This window comes from Elephas maximus, chromosome 1 (assembly GCF_024166365.1).
Source record: "Elephas maximus indicus isolate mEleMax1 chromosome 1, mEleMax1 primary haplotype, whole genome shotgun sequence".
NCBI classification, from domain to species: domain Eukaryota; kingdom Metazoa; phylum Chordata; class Mammalia; order Proboscidea; family Elephantidae; genus Elephas; species Elephas maximus.
Window position 1 is genome coordinate 826,645 of NC_064819.1, and position 13,521 is coordinate 840,165.

Consider the following 13,521-nt stretch of genomic DNA (forward strand, 5'->3'; position numbering starts at 1 on the left):
CAGGAACCTATGGTACTGAAGGAAGTAGTCCAAGCTGCTCTGAAGGCATTGGTGAAAAACAAGGCTCCAGGAATTGATGGAATGTCAATTGAGATGTTTCAACAAACAGATGCAGTGCTGGAGGTGCTCACTCAGGTATGCCACGAAATATGGAAGACAGCTTGCTGGCCAACTGACTGGAAGAGATCCATATTTATGCCTATTCCCAAGAAAGGTGATCCAACCGAATATGGAAATTATAGAACAATATTATTAATACCACATGCAAGAAACATGTTGCTGAAGATCATTGAAAATGGCTGCAGCAGTATATTGACAGGTAACTGCCAGAAATTCAGGCCGGTTTCAGGAGAGGACATGGAAGCAGGGATATCATTGCTGATGTCAGATGGATCCTGGCTGAAAGCAGAGAATACCAGAAGGATGTTTACCTGTGTTTTATTGACTATGCAAAGGCATTTGACTGTGTGGATTGTAACAAATTCTGGATAACATTGTGAAGAACAGGAATTTCAGAACACTTAATTGTGCTCATGAGGAACCTTTACATAGATCAAGAGGCAGTTGTTTGGACAGAACAAGGGGATACTGATTGGTTTAAAATCAGGAAAGGTGTGCGTCAAGGTTGTATTCTTTCACCGTACCTATTCAATCTGTGTGCCGAGCAAATAATCCGAGAAGCTGGACTATATGAAGAAGAACAGGGCATCCGGATTGGAGGAACACTCATTAACAACCTGCATTATGCAGCTGACACAACCTTGCTTGCTGAAAGTGAGGGGGACTTGACGTACTTACTAATGAATATCAAAGACCACAGCCTTTAGTATGGATTGCACATCAACATGAAGAAAACAAAAATCCTCACAACTGGACCAATGAGCAAGATCATGATAAATGGAGAGAAGGTTGAGGTTTCTAAGGGTTTCATTTTACTTGGATCTACAATCAATAGCCCTGGAAACAGCAGTCAAGAAATCAAAAGATGTATTGCATTGGGTAAATCTGCTACGAAGGACCTCTTCAAAGTGTTGAAGAACAAAGATGTCACCTTGAAGACTAAGGTGCACCTGACCCAAGCCACGGAATAAAAGGAAATTAGGAAACAAAATGAGAATTTCAATCACATCATATACATGTGAAAGCTGGACAATGAAAAGGGAAGACTGAAGACTGAAGAAGAATTGACGCCTTTGAATTGTGGTGTTGGTGAAGAATATTGAATATACCACGGACTGCTTGTGCCAAAAGAACGAACAAATCCATCTTAGAATAAGTACAGGCAGAATGCTCCTTAGAGGCGAGGATGGTGAGGCTGTGTCTTACATACTTTGGACATGTTGTCAGGAGGCATCAGTCTCTGGGGAAGAACAACATGGTTGGCAAGGTACAGGGTCAGCGGAAAAGAGGAAGACCCTCAACAAGGTGGATTGACACAGTGGCTGCAACAATGAGCTCAAGCATAACGATTGTAAGGATGGCTCAGGATAGGGCAGTGTTTCATTGTGTTGTGTATAGGGTTGCTATGAGTCGGAACTGACTCAACGGCACCTAACAACAACAACAAAGAAAGAGAAAAACCAGATATTGCCTGTATTCTTCTGTCTGTTTTTCTCTCTGAGGTACAAGAAAATCTCCTTCAAAACGCTAAAAAGACATGGGCTTTGGATCAGATTCCTTGAAATTCACACTTTTTGGAGGATAGTCTTTTCAACAATATTTTGAAGAGGCTGCTGTACAAACGGACTCTTACAGTTTTCAGTGATTAGGGGTAAATCGAACAAAAACAAAACAAAAGAAACACACAATTGGAAACCCTGGGAAAGGAGAATAATTTGATATCCAGAGTTATGATTGTATAATATCCAAAGTTCCAATTAAAAAGAAAAAATTGCCAGGCATACAAAGAAATAGAAAAGGATGGCACAATTGAGAGAACAATAGAAAGAAACAGAAATCAGCCCTACAGAAGCCCAGATCATGGACAAAAGAGAGGAATTGAAAACAATAATATTAATATGCTCACATAACAATGAAATAAACACATAACAATGGAATAAAAGGAAATTAGGAAACAAAATGAGAATTTCAAAAAAAAGATAGAAACAATATAAAAACCAAACAGAAATATTGCAGCTGAAGAATACAATAACTGAAATGAAATACATATAAGAGGGAGTCAACAAATAGATTTGACATGACAGAAGAAAGAAGAAAGAATAAGTGAGCTAAAAGACATGGCAATGGAACATATTGTGTCCCAAGAGAAACAGGAGGGGGAAAAAAAATGAGCATAGCCAAATGGAATGGTGGGACACCATCATGTGAACCAACATAAGCATCACTGGAATTCTGGAAGAAGAGGAGAGGAAGAGACAGAAAGAATATTAGAAGAAATAATAGAAAACTTTCCAGATTTGATGAAAGAGTTGAATCTGCAAATACACGAAGCTCAACAAACTCCAAGGAGAATAAACACAAAGAGATCTCAACAAGATACATTATAATTAAATTCTTAAAAACAAAAGATAACAAAAGAATCCTGAAAGTAGCAAGAAAGAAGTGAAGTATGACATATAACAGATCCTTGATAATCATAAGTGCTGATTTCTCCTCAGAAATTTTTGATGACAGAAAACAATGGAGTGACGTGTATAAAATGCTGAAAGCAAAGTACTGTTAATCAAAAATTCTTTACCTGGAAAAACCATCCTTCAAAAACAAGGGTGTAATTAAGACATCTCCAGACAAAAATTGAAGGGGTTACCACCAAACCTGCTTTGCAAGAAATGCTAAAGGAAGTTCTTCAGATGGAAAGGAAAAGACACTAGACAGCTACTTGAGGCAGTACACAGGGAAAAAAAAAGAACATGGAGGAAATGAGAAGTAGCAGCAGCAGCAGCAATAGCAGCTGCTCTTTAGTAAAAGTAATGTCATAGGCACATAAAAGGATCAGTTTTATGGTGTTTTCAGTTGGTAACTTTAGCTGTTGTGTCCTGTTGTTGTTAGGTGCTGTTGAGTTGGTTCTGACTCATAGTGACCCTACGTACAACAGAACAAAACACTGCCCAGTCCTGTGCCATACCCACAATCATTGTTATGCTTGAGCCCATTATTGCAGCCGCCGTGTCAATCCATCTCATTGAGGGTCTCCCTCTTTTCTGCTGATCCTGTACTTTACCAAGCATGATGTCCTTCTCCAGGGACTGATCTCTGCTGACAACATGTACAAAGTATGTAAGACGTAGTCTTGCCATCTTTGCTTTTAAGGAACATTCTGGTTGTACTTCTTCCAAGACAAATTTGTTTGTTCTTTTGGCAGTCCATGGTATATTCAATATTCTTTGCTTACACCACAATTCAAAGGCATCAATTCAACAAACCTTGTTGTGTCTTACAAGCTGCATATGCCAAGTGCATAAGGAATAAGTATAAATTTATGTTAGTGGGCACATGAGGTATAAAAACCTAATTGGTGATAACGAAAGAGACGGGGGATCGGAAATATAGGAATAGAGCTTTTGTACGTTACTGAAGTTAAATTGACATCAAGTTAAACTACTACTACTAACTAGGTTGTCGTAAATTTATGATTTTGAATGTAATTTCCATGGTAATAACAAACTAAAAAAATACACAGAAGATAAGAATATGAAAAAGGGCCAATACAGAAAACACAAATTAAACACAAATTATGACAATATTAGAGGAAATGAAGGACATAGAAGGTATATATATATATAAAAAAAATTGCCATGGAGTCAATTTTAACTCATAGTGACCCTATAGGAGAGAGCAGAACTGCCCCATAGGGTTTCCAGGGAGCACATGGTGAATTCAAACTGCTGACCTCTTGGTTGGCAATTCTTAACCACTATACCACCAGGGTTTCCAAAAAAGTTATAAGGCACTTAAAAAACAATTAGAAAATTGACAAAAGTCTTTCCATATTGGTAATTACCTTAACTATAAAGTGATTACATGCTACAAGCAAAAGGCAGAGAGTGGCAGAATAGATTAAAAAACCATGATACATCTATATGGTGTCTACAAGAGACACACCTTAGGCCCAAAGACACAAATGAGCTGAAAGTGAAATGATAGAAAAAAAAAAAAATCGTTGCAAATAGTAACAAAAAGAGAGCTGGTATGACCATACTGATACCAGACAAAATGGATTTTAAGTCTAAATCTGTTATAAGAGAAAAAGAAGGACATTATATAATGAAAAAAAGGTCAACTCATCAAGGCAATATAATTTTTATATTTATGCACCTAACATCATAGTCCCTAAATATATGAAGCAAACACTGACAAAACTGAAGAACATAATAGATGGCTCCATAATAACAGCTGTAGACTTCAATATACCCCTTTGCATACTGGACAGAACATCGAGAAAGAAGATTAGTGAGGAAATAGAGAACTTCGTACAGCACTATAAGCCAACTAGACCTAACAGACATATACAGAACACTCCACATGACAACAAATATTACACGCTCTTCTCCAATGCACATGAATAATTTCCTTCAGGATAGATCACATTCTAGGTCACAAAACAAGTCTCAATAAAATTTAAAAACATTGAAATCATACTAACATCTTATCCAATCACAAAGGAATGAAACTAGAAAATAACAGAAAGACTGTAAAAAAACACAAAGATGTGGAGATTAAATAATACACTATTAAACAATCAATGGGTCAAGGGAAAAATAAAAAAAGAAATCTGAAAGTACTTAGAGTCAAAGGAAAATGAAAGCACAGCATACCAAAACCTATGGGATGCAGCAAAAGCAGTGTATGGGGGAAATTTGTAGCAGTAAATGCTTAATTAAAAAAAAGAAAGGTCTCAAATCAATAGCCTAATTCTACAACTTAAAGAACTAAAAAAAGACTAACAAACTAAGCCTAAAGCCACCAGAAGAATGGGAATAACAAAGGCCAGAGCAGAAAATAAATGAAATAGAGAATAATCAATAAAAGCAGAGGTTGTTCCTCAAAAAGAACAATAAAATTGACAAAACTTTAGCTAGACTGACGAAGAAAAAGGAAAGAAGATGCAAATAACTACAATAAGAAACGAAAGCGGAGACATTACAACCAATACGACAGAGATAAAAAAGGATCATATCAGAATGCTATAAACAACTGTGCAGCAACAAACTAGAAATAGACAAATTCCTAGAAACACATAATCTACCTAGATTGACTCAAGAATAAATAGAATATCTCAGCAGACCAATAACAAGTGAAGATATCGAATCAGTAATCAAAAACCTCCCAACAACAACAAAAGTCCCGTACTTGACTGAGGAATTCCACCAAATATTTAAAGAAGAATTGACACCAATTCTTCTGAAACTCTTTTAGAAAATAGAGGATGAGAGGATACAACCTAACTCATTCCATGAGGCTAGTATTATTCTGATACCAAAGCTAGACAAAGATATCATAAGAAAACTACAGACCAATGTCCCTTATGAATATAGATGCAAAAGTGCTCAACAAAACACTAGCAAAGCAAATAGTAAAAGAATTATATACACCATGGCCAAATGGGATTTATTCCAGGAATGCAACAGTGGTTCAATATTAGAAAATCAGTGTAATATACCACATTAATAGAACAAAGGAAAAGAATTACATGATCGTCTCAATCAATGCAGAAAAGGTATTTGATAAAATCTAACACCCTTTCATGATATAAACACTCAACAAGCTAGCAATAGAAGGAAAATTCCTCAATATGATTAAGGCCGTTTATGACACACAGCTAACCTTATACTCAGTGAAGAAACATTGAAAGCTTTCCCCCTTAAGATGAGGAATAAGACAAACATGCCCACTATCACTACTGCTAGTCACTCTTGTACTAGAAGTTCTAGCCAGAACAATTGGGCAGCACAAAGATAAAGAGTATCAAAATTGGGGAGAAAGAAGTAAAACTACCCCTCTTTGAAGATGACCTGATTGTATATATAGAAAATTCCAAATAACTCACAAAAAACAAAAACTATTAAAACTAACAAATGAGTTCAGCAAAGTTCTAGGATACAAAATGAATATGGAAAAATCAGTTGCATTTCTATACACTAGCAAGGAATGATGTTAAAAAGAAAACAGAAAATCAAATCCATTTTCAATAGCGTCAAAAAGAATAAAATATCTAGCAATAAATTTAACCAGGGAGGTGAAAGACTTGTATATTGAAAACTACAAAGCCTTGTTGAAAAAAATTTAAAGAAGACCTAAATAAATAAAAAGACATCCCGTGTTCATGGATTTGAAGTCTTTTATTTTTAAGATGACAATATTATCCTAAGTGATCTACAGATTCAATGCAATTCCTATCAAAATCACAATGAATTTTTTTTTCTTTTTTAGGCAGAAATGGACAAGCTAAGCCTAAAATTCATATGAAATCACAAGGGACACTGAATAGCTAAAATAATCTTGAAAAAGGAAAACAAATTTGAAGAACTCAAACTTCTTAATTTCAAAACTTACTTCAAAGCTATTGAAGTAGTCAAAATAGTGTGGTAATGGGATAAAGGTAGACATATTGATCAATGGATGAGAGTTGAGAGTACAGAAAAAAACACATATATTTAAAACTATTGATTTTAGAAAAAGGTACCAAGATCATTGAATGTGAAAAGAATAGTCTCTTCAACATATGGTGCTGGGGCCACTGAATATCCACACGCAAAAGAATGAAGTTGTATCCTTACCTCACACCATATATAAAATTAATTCAAAATGGGTTAAGAACTAGATGTAAGAACTAAAACTATAAAAGTCTTAGAAAAAAATATAGGGGTAATTCTTCATGATCTTGATTTGGCAATAGATTTTTAGAAATTACACAAAAGGCACAAAAAACAAAAGAAAAAAATAGATAAGTTAGACTTCATCAAAATTAAAACTTTATGTGCATCAAAGGACACTATCAAGAAAGTGAAGAGACTACCCACAGAATGGGAGAAATTATTTGCAAATCATATATCTGATAAGGATCTAGTTACTAGGGTATATAAAGAACTCTTACAACTCAACAACAAAATGACACATAATCTGATTAAAATGGGCAAAGAGCTTGAATAGACATTTCTCCAAGGAATGAAATGATGCTCAACATCACTTGCCATTGTGATTGTTGTTGTGTGCTACGGAGTCAATTCTGACTTATAGTGACCCTATAGGACAGAGTAAACCTGACTCACAGGGTTTCCTAGACTGTACTGTTTATGGGAGCAGATAACCAAGTCTTTTCTCCAATGGAGCTGCTGGGTGATTTGAACTACCAACTTTTTGGTTCACAACCAAGTACTTAACTATTGCACCACCAGGACTCCTTCACTTGTCATTAGGGAAATACAAATCAAAACCACAATGAGATACCAGTTCACTCCCACTGGGATGGCTACAGTAAAAAAGTCAGATGATAATCAGTGTTGGGAAAGATGTGGACAAATTGCAACCCGCATACATTGATGGTGGGAATATTAAATGGTGTAGCTGCTGTGGAAAACAGTATGGCACTTCCTCAAAAAGTAAACATAGAATTATCATATGACCCAGTAATTCCACTATACACATAGATATATACCCAAAAGAATGGAAAGCAGGTATTCAAACAGATACTGTTAAATGAATGTTCACATGAATGAAAAGGTACAAACAAGCCAAATGACCATTAACAGACACCTGGATAAACAAATTGTGGTACATCCATACAAAGGGATATTATTCAGCCACAACAATAAATGAAATAGATGAAACACGTGATACATGCTACCATGTGAAAATCAAAAATCGTTGCCAGTCAATTCCAACTCATAGCTAGTCTATAAGGACAGAGTAGAACTGCCCCATTGGGTTTCCAAGGAGTGGCTGTTGGATTCGAACTGCCAACCTTTTGGCTAACAACAAAGCTCTTAACCACTGTGCCAGCAGGGATCAGCTACAATGTGAAAGGATCTTGAAAATATTATGCTAAGTGAAAGAAACTAGGCACTAAAGGCTACGTATCATATGGTTGCATTATCTTAAACATCCAGAAAAGGCAAGTCCATAGAGTCAGAAAGCACTAGTACTTGCCAGGGGCTGGAGGAAGAGGAGAATGGGAGCGACTGCTTAAAGGGCCTGGAGCTTCCTTTTGGGGTGATGAAAGCCTGGATCTAGATAGAGGTGATGGGTGTGCAACATCATGAATGCACTAAATGCTACTGAATTTTAAACTGTTAAATAGTGAATAATTAATTTTATGCTATTTAGGTTTTACCTCAATAAAAAATAATGTGATTTTTTTAAATTTTATTTATTAAAAAAAATTTTTGCATGATGGGCAAATTTCATTATCGACCTTTCCAAAAGATTTTGCAAAGTTTCCAACATGTAAATCTAAAAAGCCATAAACAGAGAATTTCATATGAATAAGGTAGCATTTCTAGCAAGTTTCAAAAGTACTTACCTTGGCGGGACCCCCTTTTCCTTTCTAATATTGTATACCCAATTGAGGAGTAGTTTTCTCATAACGTAAAGTGATTTTTTGCTTTCAGAGTAATTCTTTACTGTCTCAGGACTCATATATCTAAAAAAGAAAGAAATTTTAAACATGCTTTATAACGTGTTTGAACGAGTATTGTCAAAGGCTGGAAGATGATTTTGTCCAGTGATGAATGAGAGTAAAACACTTTCCTGGCCACGGTCCAAGATGTGAAGTTTTAGAGGTATAACCAAGAAGTTAAGTTGTAGGCCTAACTCATTAAACAGACAATATTAAAAAATTGGCCACCACTCACCTGTCAGTTTGTTGTACTGTGGTGGCTTCCATGTTGCTATGATGCTGGAAGTTATGCCATTGGTATTTCAAATATTTGCAGGGTTGCCTATGGTGGACAGGTTTCAGCAAAGCTTCCAGACTAAGACAGAGTAGGAAGAAAGGCCTGCTGATCTACTTCTGAAAACTAGCCAATGAAAACCCTTATGGATCACAACAGATTATTGTCTGACTGGATTCAAACATACCAATGTTCATGAACAAGGCACAGGACTGGGCAATGTTTGTTCTTTTATACATAAGGTCGCCATGAGTTGCAGGTGACTGAAAGACAATTAACAATGACAACAACAATGTATGTATGTATTTACTCAAATCATTCATTACTGTAGAACGTGACCAGGTAAACAAAGTTGGTTTTCATCCTTTGCCCTCACGTCTGAAGTAGTGAAGTTGGAAATGGGAGTCAACTCCTTGAGGGCAGATCTCATCCATTGTTCTGTTTCCCAGGACAATTGGTGTTAGGTTCCTATTCATACTGACCCTACGTAGAATAGAACGAAACTATGCCTGGTCCCATGCCATCCTCACAATCTTTGCTATGTTTGAGCCTATTATTGCAGCCACTGCACCAATCCATCTCATCGAGGGTCTTCCTCTGTTTTTGCTGACCCTCTTTACCACGCATGATGTCCTTCTTCAGGGACTGGTCCTTCCTGATAACATTTCCAAAGTATATGGGACAAAGTATTGACATCCTTGCTTCTGGCTGTACTTCTTCCAAAACATATTTGTTCATTCTTCTGGCAGTCCATGGTATATTCAATATTCTTTACCAACACCATAATTCAAAGGCATCAATTCTTCTTCAGTTTTCCTTATTCATTGTGTAGGCTTCCCATTCATATGAGGCCGTTGAAAATACCATGGATTAGGTCAGGTGAAACTTAGTCCTCAAAATGACATCTTTGCTTTTCAGCACTTTAAAGAGGTCTTTTGCAGCAGATTTGCCCAGTGCTGTACATTGTCTGATTTCTTGACTGCTGCTTCCAAGGGCATTGATTGTGGATCCAAGTAAAATGAAATCCTTGACAACTTCAATCTTTTCTCTGTTTATCATGATGTTCCTTATTGGTCCAGTTGTGAGGAGTTTTGTTTTGTTTGTGTTGAGATGTAATCCAAACTGAAAGCTGTGGTCTTTGATCTTTGTCACTGCTTCAAGTCCTCCTCACTTTTAGCAAGCAAGATTATGTCATCTGCACATTGCAGGTTGTTAATGAGTCTTCCTCCAATCCTGATGCTACATTCTTCTTCAGATAGTCCAGCTTCTCGGATTATTTGCTCAGCATACACATTGAATAAGTATGGTGAAAGGATACAACCCTGACACACACCTTTCCTGATTTTAAGCCAATCAGAATCCCCTTGTACTGTTCAAATGACTGCCTCTTGGTCTATGAACATGTTCCTCAGGGCACAATTAAATGTTCTGAAATTCCCATTCTCTGCAATGTTATCCATAATTTGTTATGATCCACACGGTCAAATGCCTTTGCATAGTCAATAAAACACAGGTAAACATCCTTCTGGTGTTCTCTGCTTTCAGCCAAGATCCATATGACATCAGCAATGATACCCTCATTCCATGTCCTCCTCTAAACCCAGCTTGAATTTCTGGCAGCTCCCTGTCGATACACTGCTGCAACAGTTTTTGAATGATCTTCAGCAAAATTTTACTTGTGTGTGATATTAATGATATTGTTTGATAATTTCCGCATTCTGTTGGGTTACCTTTCTTTGGAATGGGCACAAATATGGATATCTTCTAGCCGGTTGGCCAGGTAGCTCTCCTCCAAATTTCTTGGCATAGATGAGTGAGCACTTCCAGTGCTGTATCCATTTGTTGAGTAATCAGTCCTTAATTCCCATAGGTTTTTCTTTCATGGTGGCTGTCCAGGAAAATAGTGACTATTCTCTTTGTCTTTCTACTGTTCATTATCCCTCTTGCCCCTGTCTAAACCTTTCACCCTTTTTCTCATTAGACTTGTTTTTCTTGGCTCATGACACCCCAACACATGGGGCTACTGATAGGACTGACAGCAAAATCACTGGGGAAAAATCAACTCCAAGGCAGCCCAGGACAGAAGCAAGTACTGAATATAAGTTAAATTAGCAGAAAGTACTTAGGGGGTTGGAGCATTATTTTACTAATCTTGATATTCCCACGATGCCTGGCGTATTTCTTTGCATATATTGATATTCAATGTGTACTCCTTACACACATGAATAAAAATACAACGTGTTCCCAAGTTTGCCTACATCCTTCACTATGAGTCCTTTCAGCCCAGCAACGTTGACCTCCTGTTTGTGTCCATTTACCCTGGGTCTTCATAGATATATGTTGCATCTGCCTTTGTGGAGGATTTAAAGAGAAAAAATCATTGCAGGGGCTCAATTGCTATATACTGTTTTTTATATTAACCTCTCCAGGGCAATGCAGTGATAATGCTTTTCATTTTAAAAAATAAATAAATAAAGCCTTCCATTAAAGTGCATGTGTCTCATTTAAAGTTCTTATCATACTGCATGGCTGCTAACCAAAAGGTCAAAAGTTCGAAGACACCAGGCGCTCCTTGGAAACCCTGTGGGGCAGTTCTACTCTGTCCTTTAGGGTTGCTATGCGTCAGAATTGAGTCAACGACAACGAGTTTTGTTTTTTTTAATCATGCTGCTTTAAATTAATCACACCCACCCAATCCTTCCTCTTAACTCCCCCAACTCCATTTAAGTCCTTTATGCATTTGAAAGTCCTGGAGCAAGAGGACAAATGCAGGCCCTTGTACCATATATAGAAATATAAATAGAGAAAACAAAATTTAAATGAGACACACTTTTCTTCCGACCTTGACAAATATAATGTCATAATGATTTGTATGGCTAGATTTGAAATTAAAACTCTTAGATGCCCTGAAGTTATTCAGTTGAACTGCAATGAGAACATGTCCACATTTCTGGCCACTTGTCTTTCCACACTATGCTTTATCCACAAGCAGCCTTCCACACATACGAATAGATACCAGGTTGCCACATTCATAATCTGGCACATATAACCACCTCTTGGCTTTCCTTTTAGGTTTAGGAATGTGCGCGTTAAAGAACCAGTTTGCTCATAGGATGATGGGATGATGGACCAGGGGAAGAGTTCCCAGCAGACCCTGGGCATGAGCTTAGTACCATTTGAGCAGGAAATTTTGGCATCCCTAGCACCAGGACTGTAGTCTAGAACTGGAAGGTAGGTCTGAGCTTTGGTGGGCATTTCTTCCCTTTGTCCAATCATATGTCCTTCACTTCTCCACCGGGATTGATCTGAGGACACTCGTTATTACACTGACTTTGAGGAGCTCACTGCTTAACTGGGAGACTTAAATCTAAAGAAATCATTATATATACGCTGAGTATTAAGAGAGAATGGTACAAAGTGCTACCTATGCATTAGAAAGATGTGCCTAGAGAGAGACGCTAAGAAAGCCTTTGCCCCTAGTGAGCACTGCCATGTCCAAAAGGAAAAGTCGTTTACTACAGCTTAACTTTGGGGGGCCAAGGTGTAAGGAAAGAGCATTCTAGTTGGAGGGAGAAACTTGTTCAAACGCACAGAGCTGTGAGTAAGTAGAGCAAATCTGGGGAATGAAAAGTAGATGATCTGACTGAGTGTGGGGCGCAGAGCGGGCAGTGACTTGGACATGGTATACTGAATGATCCCAAGTCACCAGACAAAAGCAAGAAACTCACTTGCATCATTTCCTAAATGCAGTGACATAAAACAGAAGTCATCTCTTAACAATATACTTACTCTCCCTTCTTCTCACCAAAGCTTCCTGCTGCACCTACCAACAACTGGGCTGCACTCTGGGTCAGAGTCTCATGCCTGTATTGCCTCTGGTAGCTTGCCTTAAAAGAAATGTTGAGTCAAATCACATATGGCATAACAACAATGATGATTTACTACTCTCTTTATGGTAAAATAATATGATAAAGAAGTCAAAATCCCCAAATAATCTAGTATTTTTATAAAAAAAAAAAAACTTTTTCCCCATGGAGTCTAGTCTATGAGATCAGTGCTAATCAGCACATCCCCAAATGGTTCTGTAAGAAATAAGTGTCCTGCTAGGTGTTAATTGGGTTTCCAAAAAACAAACAGAGTTCTGTGGCTAAAAAAGCCTGGCAACTGTGACAGCTGTATCCCTATGTTAAAAATCTGTAATGCACATTAGAATATTAAAACCTCTGAGGGGAGGAAAAAACCAATAACCAAACCCAGTGCAGTTGAGTTGATTTCGGCTCATAGCGACCCTATAGGACAGAGTAGAACTGCCCCATAGAGTTTCCAAGGAATGGCTGGCAGATTCGAACTGCTGACCTTTTGGTTAGCAGCCATAGCACTTAACCACTACGCCACCAGCGTTTCCATGAGGGGAGAAAGGGAAGTGTAATAGCAAGAGAGGCATCAAATTTGGTAGAACAAGTGAGAAACCTGCTTGTGGAACAAAGTGCCATGTGGGCATAACCTTCATCCTTCTCGGCACTGCCTCAGTTGTCTAAGGAAGTTATTCAGGGCCCCCTAGCAAATGTGCCCTTGAGACTCATCTTGTCTGCCAGGATCACTACTGAGGAGAGAACAATCATATCCTACAGACCTCCCATTTCCCAAGTTGGACTGAGCAAGTAGAGTGCTG

General features: G+C 37.6%; 2 protein-coding genes across 2 annotated transcripts in view; one reads left to right on the top strand and one right to left on the bottom strand.

The window, feature by feature from the left end:
• Positions 1-13,521, bottom strand: part of SLC9C1 (solute carrier family 9 member C1) — a 124,607-nt gene that overhangs the window by 65,114 nt on the left and 45,972 nt on the right. Inside the window, exons 12-13 of the mRNA XM_049852884.1 lie at positions 12,639-12,736; positions 8,480-8,599 (exon numbers count right to left, since the gene is read on the bottom strand). Coding sequence (XP_049708841.1) covers positions 8,480-8,599; positions 12,639-12,736 — 218 coding nt within the window. The remainder of the gene's footprint in view (positions 1-8,479; positions 8,600-12,638; positions 12,737-13,521) is intronic.
• The window catches only part of LOC126071864 (OX-2 membrane glycoprotein-like), a 317,661-nt gene that overhangs the window by 50,619 nt on the left and 253,521 nt on the right, over positions 1-13,521 (top strand). The gene's annotated exons all lie outside the window — the stretch shown is intronic.